The sequence below is a fragment of the Diabrotica virgifera genome, chromosome 8 (assembly GCF_917563875.1).
Source record: "Diabrotica virgifera virgifera chromosome 8, PGI_DIABVI_V3a".
NCBI lineage: Eukaryota > Metazoa > Arthropoda > Insecta > Coleoptera > Chrysomelidae > Diabrotica > Diabrotica virgifera.
The window spans coordinates 61,130,828-61,151,251 of NC_065450.1; the positions used below are offsets into that span (position 1 = coordinate 61,130,828).

General features: G+C 32.2%; 1 protein-coding gene across 4 annotated transcripts in view; it reads right to left on the reverse strand.

The window, feature by feature from the left end:
• Positions 1 to 5,294: 5,294 nt before the first annotated feature.
• Positions 5,295 to 20,424, reverse strand: part of LOC126890392 (uncharacterized) — a 49,516-nt gene continuing 34,386 nt past the window's right edge. For all 4 annotated transcript variants that reach the window (XM_050659291.1, XM_050659290.1, XM_050659288.1 and 1 more), the window contains exons 5-6: positions 9,209 to 9,452; positions 5,295 to 5,409 (exon numbers count right to left, since the gene is read on the reverse strand). In XM_050659291.1, coding sequence (XP_050515248.1) covers positions 5,336 to 5,409; positions 9,209 to 9,452 — 318 coding nt within the window. In that variant the 3' untranslated portion in view covers positions 5,295 to 5,335. The remainder of the gene's footprint in view (positions 5,410 to 9,208; positions 9,453 to 20,424) is intronic.

Below are 20,424 nucleotides of genomic sequence, written 5' to 3' on the forward strand. Positions count from 1 at the left end.
TGAAACACTGAACTACAGGATATATGTAGGGCTCTACAGCAAATCTCACCAAATCAATTTTAACAAATTTTGGCAAACTATTTCCTAAAAACGTCAAGACGATCATTTGTCTAGGGACAAACTGTGTCTCATTATCAGAATCAACTATCCTACGTTTCATTCTTTTTACATCTACAACTTTATGTTCACTTTCGATATTCTCCATTATATACTTTTCGGACAAAAATGTGTCAATTTGTCTGATAATTGCCTTTTTATGGTTGAAAAAAATAGGTATATACGCGATCAAATTGTTATCTTTTATTAATTTATGTCCTATAATGGCATTAGCAATATTATAAGATTTAAAAATAATTTTTACTTTATTTCTCCCGACTAATTTTATGTCAATAACATGTGTGTTAAAAGTAGTATTTTTAAATAAATAGTGCCCAACTTTAACAGCCGATAAATGACTTTTTTGATCAACCGGTTCAACGATAACATAGTACGGTCCGATGTCTGTCGAAATATATTTGTTGTCTAAGTTATATATTTTATTATCAATTTCCATTTCGCCTTGTATATCTTTCTCATCTGGTGGGTCTTTTCCAGACGGGGGAGTACCCCCGTCGGAAGAGTTACTCATTATAATATTAAAAAACTTGTACTTACCTTAACTATGGGTTTATGAAATAACAAACCAAAATAAAATATCTACCTGCCTAAATTCGAGCAAAAAGTAATTAAGCGCGTGTAACAAAACCAACCTTACTGTTCGGAAGACACACTAATACTGTATTTCAAATTTAATGTAGAACATTTTTGTATAGAAAGTTGTTCATGATAAACCGCATAGTTTTAAAAATATTGACGAAAAAGTAAAAAGATGCGAATTTACCGATTTCTCCCCCTCTCCTCCCCCCCCCAAACCCGTTACTCCAAATGGTGTTACTTTTTTCTGAACATTATGTGGACCATATAAAACAATTTGGTGTTAGAGGATAACTTTCACTTTGGATGTCATCTTCTTCTTAAAGTTCCATCTCCTATCGGAGGTTGGATATCATAATGGTTATGGTAACTTTGTTGGTAGCTGCTCTGAACAGTTGTAATGAACTACAGTTAAACCATTCTCTAATGTTCCTTAGCCAGGAGATGCGTCTTCTTCCTATGCTTCTTCTTCCTTGGATCCTTCCTTGCATAATATGTAACTCTGAGCAACTCATATTTTGTCCTCTGGTAATGTGACCCAAATATTCCAGTTTTCTTGTTTTTAAACTGTTCATAATTTTCTAACTCCTTATTTAAACGTCGTAGCCGTAGAACTTCAACATTGGTAATCCTTTGAACCCACTTAATTTTCAATATTCTCCTGTAACACCACATTCCAAACGCTTATATTTTTCTTATGTGTTGTCTCTTCAATGTCCAAGCTTCCATTCCGTATAGTAATATAGAAAATATGTAGCATCTTAGAGCCCTCAATCTGAGAGGCCACTGAAGGTCTTTGTAAGCAGTGTCTTCATTTTTATAAATGCTTGCCTTGAAGTTTCAATTAGGACTTTAATTTATTTGCTTTTATCATTATTGCCATCAAGCCAGGTTCCCAGATATTTGTATGTCTTTACTTTTTCTATTTGAGTTTACTCTAGTATTAACCCTTCATTTCCATGTTGTGTTTTTGAGACAATCATAAATTTAGTTTTTTTTTCTTGTTTTCTTTGAGTTCATATCGAATGCAATAACCGTTAATTCTATTTAACAATGCTTGTAGCGATTCCAGGGTGTCTGCCATTATAACAGTGTCATCAGCAAATATTATGTTATTTACTATTCTTCCGTTTATAGAGGTTACATCACTTAGTTCCGCTATCGGTAAACAAAGATATTAAACGCAAACAATGCCTCTCTTGTTTCAAGTCCTTTGCGGAACATAAATTGGGTATCATCCATATATCACCTTCTAGTTTTTTGTATAATCTTCCATGAATCACCTTTAGAAATATTTTGTGGGTATGGCTTATTAGTGATATATGATCCTACAGTCTGAACAATCTTTGGCATACCTATATTGTTATTGGTATTGTTACAAAGGTGGACACCAACCATTACTGAGGGATTTTTCCGGTTTTATATACTTCATTAAACAGATCCAGCAGCACCGATACAGTTTCATCGTTTAGACATTTCAGTAATTCCGCAGGTATTTCATCTGGACCTACAGACGATTTGGATCTCTGGTTTATGCCATTTTTGGATCAATTGTATCATACTGTTAAATAGGCAGCTTGGTTTCTTTTCGATTTAGACGTGTTGATGTAGCCAATTTTATGTTCATGAAGAGGTCTAGAGCAGCGGTTCTCAAACTTTTTTAGACGCGGAACCCTTGTAGGGTTGAAAATATTTTGCGGCACACCAACCCTTGAAGCGATTTATCCAATACGTCTTTCAAATCTTGCGGCATCTTTTTTGTTGCCAAAGAATGGCGATATAAGATACGATGACCTCTGGAGACATTTTCTGTCACTACCTTTATTCTAGACACCGCCCCTCTAATTTTACCAACCATTACAGCCGCTCCATCACTGCAAATATCCACACATATAGTCCACTCTATATCATTTTTTCTTATATGCTCGTGGATAGCCTTGGAAATTTCTTCACCAGTGGCATAACTTTTAAGCTCTTCACACATAAGGAGTTCTTCTTCTATTTTCATTCCGAATGGAAACCTCACAAACACAAGCAGAACAGTAAGTCCAGCAACGTCGGTACTTTCATCAAGCTGTAAACTGAAGAATTCACAAGTTTTTAATCTATTTATAAGCTCTCTCCCCACAAAGTCTGAAATAGTATGAATTCTTTTGTTTATAGTGCTGTTTGACATCTGCACATTATCAATCTTCTTGGTCATATCTGGACCTAACATGCATTGTACGACATCCTTCACGCAAGGTTTAATCAGTTCCTCGGCAATGGTATGGGGTTTTCCAGATTTTGCAATGTGCAAACCAACAATACATAATGCTTCAGTGGCGTTTTCGTTTTCGTTTTCATTTTTGCAGACTCTTTGCATCATGCATGACCCTGTCTGAAGAGATGAAGCACGACGTTTTTAATTGAGATGAAACCAACCACCCATTAGCAACAATTTTGTGACAATTAATGCATTGGCCTCCTGGTGCCTGTTCGTTGCCAACTTGAATAAAGCCATATAACGTAAGATAGCTAGGATCATACCTTCTTATTTTTTCCCGAATTTCTTTTTGGTAAGGAACCTTTTTTCCACGAATTGAGGGAGAACAACTTGGATGAGCTGGACTCGAATGGATCTCGTGGACATTTGCATCTTCCCCATCTTTGCTAGTTGTCACTGAAAATCTTAAATCACTGAATCAGTAATAGTGCAAGACATATTTCATGGCAAAGATAGCAACAAAAGTACATAATATTATACATATTAATTCCAATGAATATAATTACTTACGTCGTCACTTTTCTTCTGCAGTTATATCTAAAACTTCCACTTAGAAATCTAACTCTAATTTTTACAAAACTCACTTATCGGCTGCAAGAATGAATGCAGGTAGCAGTCGCGTCGATCGAATTTGGCTGTTTGTTTCCCGGTCGCCATCGAGAATACACAAGTACAAAAATAGTCAACATGTTTCGATTGGACAGTGGAGCAGCGGCCGGTTGTTCGACTTTTCTTAAATTTTCCACGTCACCCTTGGCAAATGCTTGAGGCACCCCAGCGTGCCGCGTCACCCACTTTGAGAACCTCTGGTCTAGAGAGACCTAAACACACGTACGGGGATGGTGGATCATTTCTGAACTGAAGTGAAACATACATAAGCTGTTTTTAATTTTTAATTTTACTCATATTTAAATACACGGCATCAACTTTCGTTGGAATTTTTCGTAGACGAATAGACGTAATGTGACTGCATATTATAGAGCCCCTTTCGTCTCCTTTAATCATCGTTTCATCGCCTTATAAATTGTAAAAGGCAGAGATTAAGAGGAAACAGTAGCGATCAACAGGTAGCGAAAACGCGTTCCAAGATTGCGGCTGTAATTTTGAATATTTTTTCGAGATATTTGGCACACGTATTCGTAATATAATAAAGAATGGCGGTACAGACCCCAATTTTAAAAAAATATTAATATGTGGAAATTACTCTGTAATTAAATAAAATATTAAAAAAACGAGCCTGTACCGCCATTAAGAAGAACAAAAAAATACACTTTCTTCAAATAAAGTTTTTTATCCGATGCCTAGATTTTGTGTCATTTTGGAACTACTAAAATTTTTTATTTCATTAGTAGTTCCAAAATGACACAAAATCTAGGCATCGGATAAAAAAGTTTATTTGAAGAAAGTGTATTTTTTTGTTCTTCTTAATGGCGGTACAGGCTCGTTTTTTTAATATTGTATTTAATTACAGAGTAATTTCCACATATTAATATATTTTTCAAATTGGGCCCTGTACTTCTTTATTATGTTACGAAGAAGTGTGCCAAATATCTCGAAAAAATATTCAAAATTACAGCCGCAATCTTGGAAACGCGTTTTGGCTACCTGTTGATCGCTACTGTATCACCTTAAGGATGTTACTAGAAAATGATTCCACGAGAATTTCCAGACTTATTTCAGAATACATTATTCGCTTTAACCCTTATAAACTTCTTACCCCTAGAGATGGCAAGTATTGAAAACAATTTACAATTTGAAATGATTTAAAAGAACCGTATTACCAAAAGTTTTTTAATTTACCAATAAAATTAAAATTATATTTGTATAATCACTCTGTTTATTTTATTGTATACAGTATGTAGCTTACAAAGATAACGTGTGATCCAAAATTATTGTCACCATAGGTGGCTTTGAACGACAGAGATAGCTATACAGTGCATGTCTATTCTTAATTCAGATATACTTTCCAGTTTACGTCAACTTTGCAGTGTATGTCAAGTTAACAAGAAAAGTTAGGTTATGTAGTTTGTTTGATTTTATTTATTATTGTTACTTATAATTTTGTTAATTCTTTTTATTTCTTATTAGAGTTCTGTGTTTGACTGATTTTTTAGCAATGATATAAATTCAGATTAAAACAAGACGTAATTTTTTACACGTCTAGCTTTGATCCCAATAATTGTGGATCGCTCGTTACTTGTGGAAAGGGTATTGGTTACAAAATGGGAGAAGAAAACAAAAGGTTCTTAGTGAGCTTACATCCCTAGAGAAAATCAGAAGAAATTATTACTTTTAAATAATTTAAGGTGACACACGGAGAAAAAAAAAACTTAAATAATTATTTACATTATATTTTATTAACACATAATTATGTTTTTAAAATAATACCCACAATTTATGTACCAGGATCGTTGCAAATATACTCATATTGATTGTTAACATCGGACTCCCTGAAAATAGAAATATTGTTTAAAAAAGTTACTAATATATTTAATAATACATCAATAAATAAGTTCTCAAGCGGTAATGATTAATTTCATTTGGGATGCGAATAAGGGTGTAATTACAAAAATTGAAGCTAATAAAAAAAATAAATTTCTCACTTGAAAAACCTTTTAATACTTACAAAAAACTTGTCAAAGTACTCAGAAATGCCTACCTATAATGAACTCCAGCAGATGTTAATAGTATCAAAATTAAGCAAATTATAATGAAAATAAGAAAATATTTAGATTATTTTAGAAAAAAAGTTAAAAATAAAACATACGCCATTTTCATAAAAATTAAAATTTACAGTAATCCTTATAAGACACTTTTTACTTTAGCATAAGTTATGACTTATCCTAAACAAAGTTTAGGTCAAACATTATGACCGGTTTAGAATGTATATTTTTGAAAAAAAATATGATTTAAAAAAAATCAGAAGTTTTCAACTTTTACTAAATTTAATTTTCTTTTGACAAGTACTAAACAATTTGATATTACTTGATAGCAAAGATCTTTCTTTTTTTTTATAAATATAACCGTGGTAGACATGTTTAGAGCCTAAATTTTACTGAGAGAACCATGGAAGTAACCATAACCTTTCATCAGTACTTTGACCAGTGTTAAGTAAGGATATGTTGCATAGGTCTATAAAATGCATAGTTTTCCCTTTATTTAAGCTTGAATAGTTAGATTTAAGTACCTACTGGCCGAAAAAACCTGTACATATGCATTCAATAACCCATAACCCACTTTAAATTAAACTTAAAAAGTTTTTCAAGTAAGAAATTTATGCAATTTTTCATTAACCTCAATTTTCGTAAGAGTAACATTTGTGTACAAACTTATAGCTTTTGAGTTATTTAAGAAAAACCGCTTTAAGACATGAATTTTTTTCAGGAAAAATTAAAATTTTTGATCTTTAATAACCCAAAAAATATTGATTTATTTGAATACTTTATATAACAAATCTTGCTTAAAATTTATCCCTCTATCGATTTGTGGAGTTATTTTTAATATAATAGTTTTCACCAGTGGCAAACACCCAGGGTAAAAGAGCAAGTTGACACCATGTTACTTTTGTTCCTTGAGGTATCCTCTAACCACTCTCAAATTTTCATTAAAACTGATGGAGGTTCACAGAAATCTGATACCTTCATATACTGCACTAATACAGACTGTTTAGTTTTGAATTATATTTATGTACTATAAATGGCAACACTGCGTCCCCACTGCCCACCTATTTCATTCAGTCATTCGTCATTCTACAGTGGCAATGAACTCGTTATCACAAGCAATGTTGCCGATTTTAGCGCTTCCCTCATTTGAGTATATCTAATCAAACACTAAGCAGTCTGTAAGTTTTTTTTTATTTAAACAATATAAATACATCTAATCTACAAGATTAATCAGTATTTTTTATTTAACCTAATTTCCCTAAAAATGTTTGTAAACTAGATATCACCTGGTCCATCCTAGCTTTTTTTTTACATGAAATGCCCACTTCTTTGTTGTGGCTACACAGCACAGCACTGGCTCTGCTTTTCACTAATTGCTCACGTCTTTGTTGTGGCTACAATACAATGCACAACACTAACTAAGCCCGGCACAACTTCACACATTACACGAGCTCGAACGGTTTAGTCCTCTTGAGCCTTCGCATCTGGGGTTCGTTGACAAGAAGCTGAAGTGCTTCATGATTGGGATGCTTATGGAGCCTCTCTTCATGTCTCCTGGCGACTTTCTTAATTTCATTTGGAATAGATTCGATTTTAAGATCTCTACGCAAATCGTCATTCCGAACATACCAAGGAGCACATAAAATATTCTTTAATATTCGGTTCTGGAGCGTTTCTAAATTTCGGTAATTGCTTTTTTTGGTACAGCCCCATAATTGTAGGCCATTGGTCCACACAGGTTTGAATATCTGTTGGTAAATTAGTATTTTGTTCTGGATGGAAAGTTGAGAGTACCTACCTATTAGCCAATACATATTGTTGTACTTTATCTTCAACTGTTCAGTTTTCTTTTTAAGGTGCTCCTTCCATTTTAGTTTGACGTCGAAATTTAAACCCAGGTATTTCGCTGTTTTTTTATTAGGAACAACGTTGTTGTTTAGGATGATTGGAAGGTTATTGATTTTTTTGTTAGTGAAGTTAATATGAACTGACTTATGTTCATTAAACTTTATACGCCATTTTTTGGACCAGCCTTATATGCCATTAATTGCATTTTGTAAGTTAATCGTAGATTCCTCTATGGTTGCTCCTATTGTCAGGACTGCTGTATCATCAGCAAATGTGGCCAGTTGGATGTTTTCCCTCTCCGGAATGTCAGATGTGTACAAAAGTTATAGTATTGGTCCAAGAACGCTACCTTGCGGAACCCCTGCATTTATTTGCTTTTACTCAGAGTACTCGTTTTCCATTTTAACTCTAAATGTTCGCTGATGTAGGTATGACTGCAATATTTCAAGGAGTTGCATAGGAAATATTTTTTTAGCTTCATTAACAGACCGTCGTGCCACACTTTGTCAAATGCTTATGCGATATCCAGGAATACTTCTGAACAAATTTTGTACCCTTCTAATGCTTTCTTTATTTCAGTTAATATTCGATGGATCTGGTCAATTGTGGAGTGTTTATCACGAAATCCAAATTGGTGTGTTGGAATAATATTTTTTTGTTCAATTATATGGTTCATTCTTCGTAGTAGTAATTTTTCAAACACCTTTGAGATTATGGATAGTAAGGAGATTGGCCTGTATGGTGTTAATTCATGGTTATCTTGTCCTACTTTGGGTATCATTATAACCTCTGCAGTTTTCCAAAGGATGGGAACATATCTAAGCCTAAAGGATGCATTTATTAGTGTAGTAAGTGTACTATGGATTTTCTAGGTAATTTTTTTAGTATCTCACCATTGATCAGGTCAAACCCAGGCGCTTTTTTTGTATGGATATTCTTGATTAATTTTTGAACTTCTTTTGTAGTAGTCAGTTGTATGTTAACAGAATCAATAGCTATTGGTTCATCATCTACATGAGTTTCCCCAGATTTTGGTTGAAATATGTTTTCTAAATAATCAGCGAACGCATCCACTTTCTCTTTGGGATTTCTTGCCCATGTTCTGTTTTCTTTTCGTAAAGGAGGTATATGCTAAACTGGCTAATGCTTATTTATCTTTTTGGCTGCCTTCCAGATGGAGTACTCGGTGCATTCATCATCGGTTAATTCTCTCAGGTACTTATTGATTGATTCGTTTTTAATTTTCGAGATTTCTCTTTGCAGCTGTTGTGTGAGCCTATTTAGCTTATTTTTATTTTCTGTAATTTGATTTCTTTGCCATACCTTCCGAGCCTTTCTTTTTTCCTATATCAAGTCTCTAATTTCTTTGGGGTAATTGTTTCCTACTGTTCTTCTTTGGATTATAGGTGTGTTGTTCCACGCTGCCTGCTGGATGTTTATCATAAATAGCTCGGTTTCTTGTTCCAATTGTTCTATCGTTTGAATAAATCCACTGAACCCAGTTTTCTCATTCATTTCTGATTGGAAGTTTACCCAGTCCGTAAAGACTTATTGGTCAACGCGGGTTTCATTTCAGTGGTAACAATTTGCTCATTAATTGTTAGTAGGATTGGAGAGTGGTCAGATATAAGCTCCTCTACATCCTCTACTTTTATAAAATTTGTTGCTATACCTCTGGATATGAAAAAATCAGTCACTAAGCAGTCTGTAAATAATTGAATTTTGTGAAAACACTTACCAGACGTGTAGGGAACTATGTCAGTGCCGGTGCCATGAACACGATTAGGATAATAACTCCTTCCTATATGAGGATTTCTTTTTAATACAATTGATTTCTGAGCTTTGTAAATATTATCTACTTCAACAATACATGTTATATTGGCCCTGTCATCTAAAAATGAAGCTCTTTGGTTGAAGAAAGAGGTAAAACGTTTTGGAACATTGCTGTTTTGTCTCGCTCTTTGAGATGACCAACTATATACCTTAAAATTTGGAAAAAAAATTAATAGTTATTTATGATATAAGTGTTAAAAGTACAATTTTAGGGCACGCATGTAAAAGTTTGCAGAATGAGCGAAGCTCATTCTGCAATTCACATAAGTGCCTTAAAAATGTACTTTTTAACACGTATATCATACAATATTTTTTCTACAAACGTTATAAATTTATAAAATATAATATTTTTGTTAATTTCTGAAACCATGAAACCTATGACCTCTAAAAGGTAGAACTGGTGGTCTACACTCGAGGGGAATGTCTAAAAATTCTTAGCGAAAATATTATACCGTTACATAAACTTGTTTTTTTCTACAAACGTGTTAAAAATGCAATAATACAGTTTAAATTAAATTTTAAAAAACATTTTAAACCACCTTTTTCAAATTGCGCAAGTTGTACTATTAATATCAATGTTAATAAATGAAATATAAATATTTTGACGTCTCACAATTTGACAATTCACTTTTAACTGCAGTACCTTAAATTTTTTAAAGCGCTAGTGCCTTAAAGCAGCATTTTTAACGCTCCTATGGAGTGCTAAAAATTGCATTTTTAACACGGTTGTAGAAAAATAATTTTAATCGTTTCTAATTAAATTTGAAAATGATTTTAGTATACAAATTAACATATTAAAAAACTGTAATTTTTGATTATTAGGTACTTTTAAACATATAACAAAAATTAGGTGAGTATAAATACTGCCATTAAGTCATTGTAACGTAAACAACTCAATTTGCATCCAACGTGTTGGGAAATTCAATACCTTATCCTTGTTCCCATGTATCTATCCTAAGGCATTTTATTTAGGTATGCACCTTTGATGCATTCATATAATATTTAAAGGGTTTTACCCGAATATTTCTTTGGTGGCTCAATTGGCATCCAATCTGTCTAACACTCATGATGATTTTTTATAAAATCGAAAACGTTTTGTTGTGATGTAGCCCTTAAAGGGCTAATACTATTCAACAGTAGATTAGAAAAAGAAAACGGCCAAAGAAGGAGTTGTCTTACTAGTATACCAAAATCACATCAAAGAATGTCAATATATTATTGTGTTTTCAATTTATCGATCAAAAGCAAAATAAAAATTAAATTAAATTTTTTTTATAACGCGGGCACATAAATTTGATACACCCTGTATATTGAGCTGTTTTAAAATTTATTAGAATTTAGTTAGGATGTAAATAGATTTCTCTTTTAACGAGCTTTCCGCGGAACCATTAAAGACTTTTGTGAATAATTAAAGTGAAAGGGACTATGTATTTAGATTTAAAATGGAAAAAAATTGTTTACTGTATAGGTGATTATCAATTCCTTGTAATTGATAATTGAAAAGAAAGTTGGAATTTTAATATCTTCATTTCAATACGAGTATATGTGGGAGAGTTTCTCCGAAAGTAATTAGGATTGTCGGAACAAATTTGAGGGTGACTGTTGTTTGTCAAATGGAAAAGTCAATATTCTGATTCTTGGAATGTGGAAGGGGAAAAGATGGATTGAATGACTGAGAGAGGTTGAAAAATTATTCATTATTTTGTTGGCAGCGAGAAAGAGCGGTTTCGACGTGTTAAGTGGAGTAGATAGTTAGCATATATCAGTGGCTAGTTGAGAGTGGAGAATAGTGTTGAAAAGTGGAACGAGAGACAGATCAAATCGAGACGAAATACCTCTTTGATTCTGTAGTATTGTGAGAAGGAGAGCAGAGAATTTTTGGAGTTTTGTTGAATCGAGAACGTGTCAAAGAAACACGGTTTGTTGGAGAATTAGTGCTGGTATGCTAACAGTTTTGAAGCTGGACAACGGAGAGAGGCTTTGATGAGTAGCCTTTAACATAATCAACGAGGGAGAGCTGTTTGGGGTCACCAGAAGACATCCGAGTGAGGGAAGCAAAAGGTCAGTCAATTTATGTGAAAGAGATTTTTATGTTCGGGAAATGAATTTTTGAGTAAAAAGCATATGAATTAAAGTTCCAATATTTCAAAATATAAATAGTAAATATAGGTAATCTTGCGAAGACATAAATTTGTTTGGTTTAGTTTGTTTTACCAAAGTCATCGGGAACAAACCGATAAATTGTTTTTTTTTTGTAACGATAATAATTTTAAGTGGTATAAACTTCATTCGGACATCTGTGTCCACAGGTTTTTAGATTCGATAGTTTTCACAGTATTAATTTGATAAATAAAAGACAATTCTGTATTTTTATTTTAATATTTTGCTTTATTTCTTTTCCCTATTTTATCCCGATTAGGATCAACTTAGAGATACTGAACCCACGAGAGAAGATAAATATAACGTAAGATAATTTGGTTTTTTTTTTATATATTAAAAGGCACCCTGAGATTTTTTATTCAATTTTGATATATGATTTGCGACAATTAAATGATTAATTAAATAAATAATAATCAATATAAAATTAATAAGAAGCAGATCACAACAACATGGCGAGCCAACGTTAGGGCCTTAAAGTATCTCTGGTTGTGAATTTGAAGGGAATAGGAAACGGAAAAACAGGTGAAGGAAAATTTATTTGCCCGTCGGAAAAAGTTGATATATTTAAAATTTTTGAAATATGTGTGTGACATAATTTATCTAGGTACAATTTTTACATATTTATTTTATTTTTGATTGATTTGAGATTTGAGATATTTAAAAATTTGTGGGATAAATTGATTATATTTGGGGCGAGAAAAATTTTCGTCTCGACAGCATACAAGGTATTTTCGAATTTCATATTAGGCGGGGATAAATTTTAACTACATGTCGATAACAACCAGAAGCAAAAGCAAAGAAAACAAAAAACAAGAAGAACATTTGGAACAAGAAGAACTTATAGAACAAGAAGACATTTTCGAAACAACAGTCATGGCATCAGAAAATCAGGAGTTATCAGGAATAGATAAACCATTTAAACTGATGCAACTCCAGTCACAAAAACTGGATGACAATCAAAGAGAAACAAAACTAGCAATGGATAAAAATCAGGACGAAACAAAACTAGCAATGGATAAAAATCAGGAAGAAACAAAACAAGCAATGGATAAAAATCAGCAAGAAACATCAAAGAAAATGAATAAAGTGGATCAAAAAATGGATGAAACACAACAAAAGATGGATGAAACACAACAGAAAATGGATGAAACACAACAAAAAATGGATCAAAAAATGGATGAAACAAAAAGAATAATGCAAGAAAATTAGAAGGAAACAAAACAAGCCATAGAAGAGAACAACAAGAAAATGGAGGAACGCATAGAAAAGTATGAAATGAAAATGAAGGATCACATGAAAGAACAAGAAATGAAAATTCAAGATAAAATGGAGGAGTTAACAAATTGCCAGAAAAAGGAACTAGAGAATTTGGAGAATAAGTTGGAAAACAAATTTGAAAATGCTTTTCAAGTAGACAGAGAAGAAGTGGAAAAAAGAATCACAGAAATAGAAAAACAAGTCACCGAAAACAGGACGCAACAGAATTTCGGAGAAAGAAGAGAAACGATTATCCATAGTTCAGAGGAAGTGAAAATAAGGTTTGGCGGGGATGTAAAAAAATTACACCCAGTAATTTTCATAAACAATTTGAAACAGAAAATACGACAAACCGGTAACTTCGAGACAGCCAAAGAAACGATAAGGAACCATCTTAAAGATGAGGCAAGTTTATGGTTCGATAGCAAAGAAGAAGAATTGGACAATTGGCATAAATTCGAACAAAAGTTCCTGAGTTTTTTCTGGGGAAAAATACAACAGCTAGAAATAAACAAGGAATTGCAAAATGGGAGGTACCATGATAGAATGGGTATTTCAGAGATAACATATGCACTACAATTATATAATAATGCAAAACATCTACAGTACAATTATTCATCCGAACAGCTAGTAGAACTGATAGCCAGACATTTTGAAGATACCTTAGAAGATCACATAACTCTACAAAACTACAAAGATATCGACAGTTTGTGCCAATTTTTACAAATACGAAAAGCAAAAATGAGGGAAAGAGAAATAAGAAGATCGCAAGAAAATTATAGACAACGCGAAAATCAAGACTATAGAGATAGAAGACAAAACTTTCGGAGAGACTATACAAGAAGAGAATTTATTCCGAGGAGTGAAAACGAAAATAGAGACAATGGAAGAGGAAACTATGAACAAAGAAATCGGCAATGGAACGAAGACAGATACCGAGAAAACCAGAATAGAAATAATACACGCACAAATCAAGAAGACAGAAATGATAAGAGAAGGAATGAACAGGAAAATCGTGGAAACCAATACGGGTCCAACAGACCGAGAGAAAATAGAAGAGCGGTAAACAATACGCAAATAGGCGAATATGAGGATGAGAGACAAAGCGATGAAAGAATAAGTGAAGAAGAACAGCAATCGTTTTTTCACGAAGGCGCTCACTAAAAACAAAAGAACAAACAGGAATTTTTTGTCAACCGAAGGAATTTATTAAATTAGCAGGAAATAATGATAAAGGAAGTGGATATAATTTAAAATTTGTGGATGGTTTTATAAATGAGAAACCGATTAAAATTATGATTGATACTGGTTCAGAAATTACTTTGATTAACAGGAAAATAATAGAAGAGGTTGATTTGACGAATTTAATTTACAAAATTCCTAAGGTAACTTTAGTGGGCGCAAATAAACGGACTTTGGCGACAATAAATGAAGGAATACGAATAAAGGTTCGATTGGGGAAGAAATTCTATGCACTACAATGTGTTACAATGCCAAACATGATGCATGATATGATCGTAGGAGTGGATGAATTGTCAGAAAAGCATGTGGTGATAGATTTCAAAAATAACACGATGAAAATCACAGATGGAAAAGAAGAAGAACCTAACATTCTGGAAATGGACAAGGAACATGAGAAACGGAAAAAGGATAATGCAGACAAAAAACAAACGGTGGAAATGAATTTGGCAATGAAGCAGGGACAGAGAAGAAAGAGGAGAAAGCAACAGAAGATAAATAAAAACAATGAAGCCTGGGATTCCTCAAAAAAGGAGATGAGCCCAGAAGAAGAAAAAGAAGAAAAAAGAGTGACAAAGGAAATTGACGATTGGAATTCCTCGAAAAAAGAGATGAGCCCAGAAGAAGAGAAAGAAGAAAGAAGATGGATAAAAGAAAATGAAGATTGGGATTCCTCGAAAAAAGAGATGATCCCAGAAGAAGAAAAAGAAGAAAAAAATTGACGCAGGAAAATGAAGCTTGGGATTCCTCAAAATATGAGATGAGCCCAGAAGAGGAAGTATGCAAAATGGAGAAGACAGAATACACGATAAACATGTGTAGAGAATTGAGGGAATGTGAAAATTTAATAAATGAAGAAAACAGAGTGGCCAAAAAGGATGGAAATTCATTTGAAACTAAAGACTTAGGAAATTTTCGATCGAAAACTTACCCTATCCCATCTAAGTACAGACACTGGGAAAAAGAAAGCAATTGTTTTTCAGGTGGGACTCAATATTTTGACACAATAGAAAAGTGTTGTTGTCGAGAGAAAATCATAATTTTGTTGCACTTATTAATACTGATTTTATCTCAAAACAAGGCGGGGATGTTATTGTGTTTTCAATTTATCGATCAAAAGCAAAATAAAAATTAAATTAATTTTTTTTTATAACGCGGGCACATAAATTTGATACACCCTGTATATTGAGCTGTTTTAAAATTTATTAGAATTTAGTTAGGATGTAAATAGATTTCTCTTTTAACGAGCTTTCCGCGGAACCATTAAAGACTTTTGTGAATAATTAAAGTGAAAGGGACTATGTATTTAGATTTAAAATGGAAAAAAATTGTTTACTGTATAGGTGATTATCAATTCCTTGTAATTGGTAATTGAAAAGAAAGTTGGAATTTTAATATCTTCATTTGAATACGAGTATATGTGGGAGAGTTTCTCCGAAAGTAATTAGGATTGTCGGAACAAATTTGAGGGTGACTGTTGTTTGTCAAATGGAAAAGTCAATATTCTGATTCTTGGAATGTGGAAGGGGAGAAGATGGATTGAATGATTGAGAGAGGTTGAAAAATTATTCATTATGTTGTTGGCAACGAGAAAGAACGGTTTCGACGTGTTAAGTGGAGTAGATAGTTAGCATATATCAGTGGCTAGTTGATAGTGGAGAATAGTGTTGAAAAGTGGAACGAGAGACAGATCAAATCGAGACGAAATACCTCTTTGATTCTGTAGTATTGTGAGAAGGAGAGCAGAGAATTTTTGGAGTTTTGTTGAATCGAGAACGTGTCAAAGAAACACGGTTTGTTGGAGAATTAGTGCTGGTATGCTGACAGTTTTGAAGCTGGACAACGGAGAGAGGCTTTGATGAGTAGCCTTTAACATAATCAACGAGGGAGAGCTGTTTGGGGTCACGAGAAGACATCCGAGTGAGGGAAGCAAAAGGTCAGTCAATTTATGTGAAAGAGATTTTTATGTTCGGGAAATGAATTTTTGAGTAAAAAGCATATGAATTAAAGTTCCAATATTTCAAAATATAAATAGTAAATATAGGTAATCTTGCGAAGACATAAATTTGTTTGGTTTAGTTTGTTTTACCAAAGTCATCGGGAACAAACCGATAAATTGTTTTTTTTGTAACGATAATAATTTTAAGTGGTGTAAATTTCATTCGGACATCTGTGTCCACAGGTTTTTAGATTCGATAGTTTTCAGAGTATTAATTTGATAAATAAAAGACAATTCTGTATTTTTATTTTAATATTTTGCTTTATTTCTTTTCCCTATTTTATCCCGATTAGGATCAACTTAGAGATACTGAACCCACGAGAGAAGATAAATATAACGTAAGATAATTTGGTTTTTTTTTATATATTAAAAGGCACCCTGAGATTTTTTATTCAATTTTGATATATGATTTGCGACAATTAAATGATTAATTAAATAAATAATAATCAATATAAAATTAATAAGAAGCAGATCACAACAATATGTATCACAAAGAATTGTAACATCAAAAATGAGAATCGAGAAGAAAGACTTGAACATCATCGGAGTATTCGGCCCAAAAATAACAAGCATCTAATATCAAGAAAAACACTTTATGACGAATTAAATCAAGTAATAGATGAAGTTAGAGGGTAGATGATAATACTGGGGAATTTTAACGCTCGAATGGGACGCAAACACATAACGAGTATGCTAAAAACAAAAATGAAGGAGTGATATTAAACTTCTGCACGAATAAAGAACTTAAAATAAAGAACACATTTTTTTACCTCAAATATCAACATAAATACACACACACCCAAACTTATATGGAGTCAACTGATATTTCTTACTATTTCGTGCGAATTAAAAAAAAACAAACACACGAAGTCAAACAATATTTATTTTAAAGCAATTTAATAATAAATACATAATAATTAAATAAAACAATAAAGTATTTAACAAACAAATTGAGAGTAGTTGTTTTAAAGTCAATAGCATACAAAATTTCAATGTAAAACGGATAATGTTTAAATTGTTTTTATTTTTTTTTTATTTTGTGGTAGTCAGTGTTATCATCCTTATGCAAGCTTCAGTTTGCGTGGGCACGCTACTAATCAAATTATCAACATTTTGTTGTGGTAGGTTATTCCATCCTTTAAGAGCAGCGTGTACTAGCCGTGCGGTGTTTTGTGGATTATCCCGGCGAGCTCTAATTTTTCTTTTAAGCATATCCCACAAATACTCTATAGGATTAAGCTCGGGTGAGCAAGCAGACCCCTCCAAACAAGGGATACCTTCTCCTTCAATGATGTCTGTAGTCACTCTAATGGTATGTAGAGGTCCATTATCATGCAATAAAATTAAATTTTCTCCTGTTGAACTTCACCAGAGCCTGACTACAGGTTATCAACATACCTGTGAGCAGTTAAAGTTGATTGGATGAAAATTAAAGGAGTTTTTTACGGATCACAGCTCCTCTCCACACCGAGAGAAAAAAATTTTTGACATAAAGAAACTTTATTAATATTTAAGAAAGATCGACTTGGCATATTGCTTAAGAAATATATCTTATGTATATAAGATATAATTTTCTAAAATATTTCAAATAAATTCTACTATAGCCAAAGAAATATATCTTAAACATGATTGAACTATCACTTTCTGGCAAACTTCAAACCCATTTATCAGAAAGAAATTACACTTGATGTTAATTAATTTTATTAGTCATAAAAATATATTTTCTACACATTAGAAAACTATTCTTTCTGAGCAATAATATTTCTTAGTAAGGAATATTATTATTTTACTATTAATAATCAATTTATTTAATGTTAAGAAATATATTTCGTATATTTCGAGTTAAGTTAACGATAAACGTATATTTAGAGTTAAGTTAATATTTCTTTAAAATCAAGTGATATTACATACCGCGAAATAAATCATTGTGTTAAGGTAAAATCATTATTTATTAATAAAACAAGATATAAAACGTTATTATTACATACAAATATTTTCTCCACTCTTAAACCACTGGCTTCTACACAACAATAAAAGGATGGAGAGGCAAATCCAACTTCCTCAAATTTTCCTTCTTTTGTTAATAGCACTTTGTATATCAGCAATTCACTAAAACAAAATCGTTATGTAGAAAGAGTAAACTTACTTTAATAATTTTTTTTTATAAAGATATAGATATTTATTTCGACAAATTTAGGAAATACAAAAAAAAAAAACAAATACACGGCCCCACGTAAGAACTATTAATACTAATAATAATCAATCATATTTAGTTCAAACATGGCATTATTTAACCTATACATCGTTGTTTATTTTTTTCTTTTTGTTAATGAAATATTAATTATTTATCTATTAAGTCACACAATAAACATTGTTTAGCTAAAACAAGAGGGAAAATACAACCAATGTAAAACATTGAAGCAGACATAATAACATGTAATTTTCTTAATTTTTATAATCTAAAAGAGACAGCATACCTAATCATTAAGAAATTTTATTACGGGAAAGTATTATTAGTTTACATCTAAGTCATTTAATACATATTAACTAATTCACGGTTTTCGGCAATAACATTTCTTAACCATAAACCTATATTTCTTTTAGACTAACTGATTTCTTTATCTCAAATAAATTAACAGAAAAAATCCTCAGCGTTGCACCCGCCATGTTTGATATAGCGTTATATTGTAAATTTTTATAGAAGACGATACATTCAAGAAACCTATTATAGTTGATACATAAGTATATAAACTTTTAAAAAGGTACTTACATGTATGAAGTTCTGGAAGGTCCCGCAGTTGGTTAATAACTCCTTTCTTAATATTGTTCTGAAGCTATATATTATATCATTCTGTCCCAGCTTTAAATTGTGGCATATTTCCCAGTTAGAATAATAAGCTCCTTTATTTCAGAGTCGTCCATCATTATACCTAAAAAACATATGAAGATACTATTATATTTCTTTTTTAACCATTCGGATACGCAACAATATTATTATTACATCTTAAATTACTCAATTTACTTTTATTTAATACCTATATATGTACGTACCTTCAAAATATCCGTTAATTTTTAAAGTACACCAATAAATCCAACATCCATCTATATGAACATGAACATATCACGCCATCTTGACAAACACTGACGACTAAATCATAAATAGTTAATCTGCGCAATTCTTTTGTGGAAGAAAATTTCTTTGCAAGTAACATTTCGGCATTAATGACAAAGTTTTTATTTTATAACCACAGTTACTACAGAGAGTATTTCTGAAGAATTATTTCTTGTGGTTTAAAATATTTATTTAATTACAAGAAAATTTCTTGTTCACAAATATAAATATGCATTAACTTAACATTATATTTCTTATACTGCAAAATATTTGTAGTTTTCAATTTAAGAAATAAAAACTTTAGGATAATAAAATTAAATGTAACCATTAATGATTTCTTAGTATTGAAGAAATTTTCTGTAAGAAATTATTGAGTTGTGTTTAAAAAACTCGTTTCTTTATATGTGAACCGGTATGTTTAAGTTAATAGGATATGTTACCTTTTAAGAAATATTGATCAAAGAAATCGGTGTTTTAGGAGAAAAGAAATTGTTCTCTCGGTGCAGAACATTACACTTCCCCTTGTATATTTGTGAACAGATCTGACAGTTTTCGTTCTTGCTTGTCTTCCTCGACCTCTAAGTACATGACTTCACGGGTCATCTGGTTTTATACAAATCCTGACTTTTTTTGAAAATAGCACATTTTGTCAATTCCCAATGTTCCAGTTTTGGTGGTGAAGACACCAATTTAGGCGATCAATCTTGTGCTGCCTGGATAACTCGGGAACCCATAACTGTCTCCTGCTGTATACTTCCTGGTACGAACTCTTCTTCTTATCGTTTCAACTGAAACAGTTACACCTGTAGCTTCCAAAAGTTGTCTTTGGAGCTGCAGGTGAGAAATGGTTGGGTGTCTTCCAGCTGATTGGACAATTAAACGATCTTGGAGAGCCGTTATAACTTTTGGCGACTTTCCCTTGCTTTATTTTTGAGCTTTCCTAGTTCCTGTTACCTAGCATAGGTTTTGGACAGAACGCCCTGTATTACGCCTAGCTCTACAGCTATGTCCCTCTGAGACGATTACTTTCTCCATAAGACCAATAATCTTTCCTCGTTGTAAGTTCTATAACCTCACATCAGGCATATTTCCGTTTTTGGACGCAAAAGTTAGTTTATTTATTTTCGTTCAATTTGCAACTCAAGCAAATAACCTATACGGTACCGAGCTGTACTATCCGATTGTCTTATATATTTGTTTATTTTCAATAAAAACCTTTATTCTTCGCAACAATAACAAGTTTTTTCAAAAGAAATAAATATTAAAAAACTCTAATATGAAGTAAAAAACCACTTCTACATATGTAATATATATATTTATTAAAATTTTTAAAAAACCCAATGGATTGAATAAA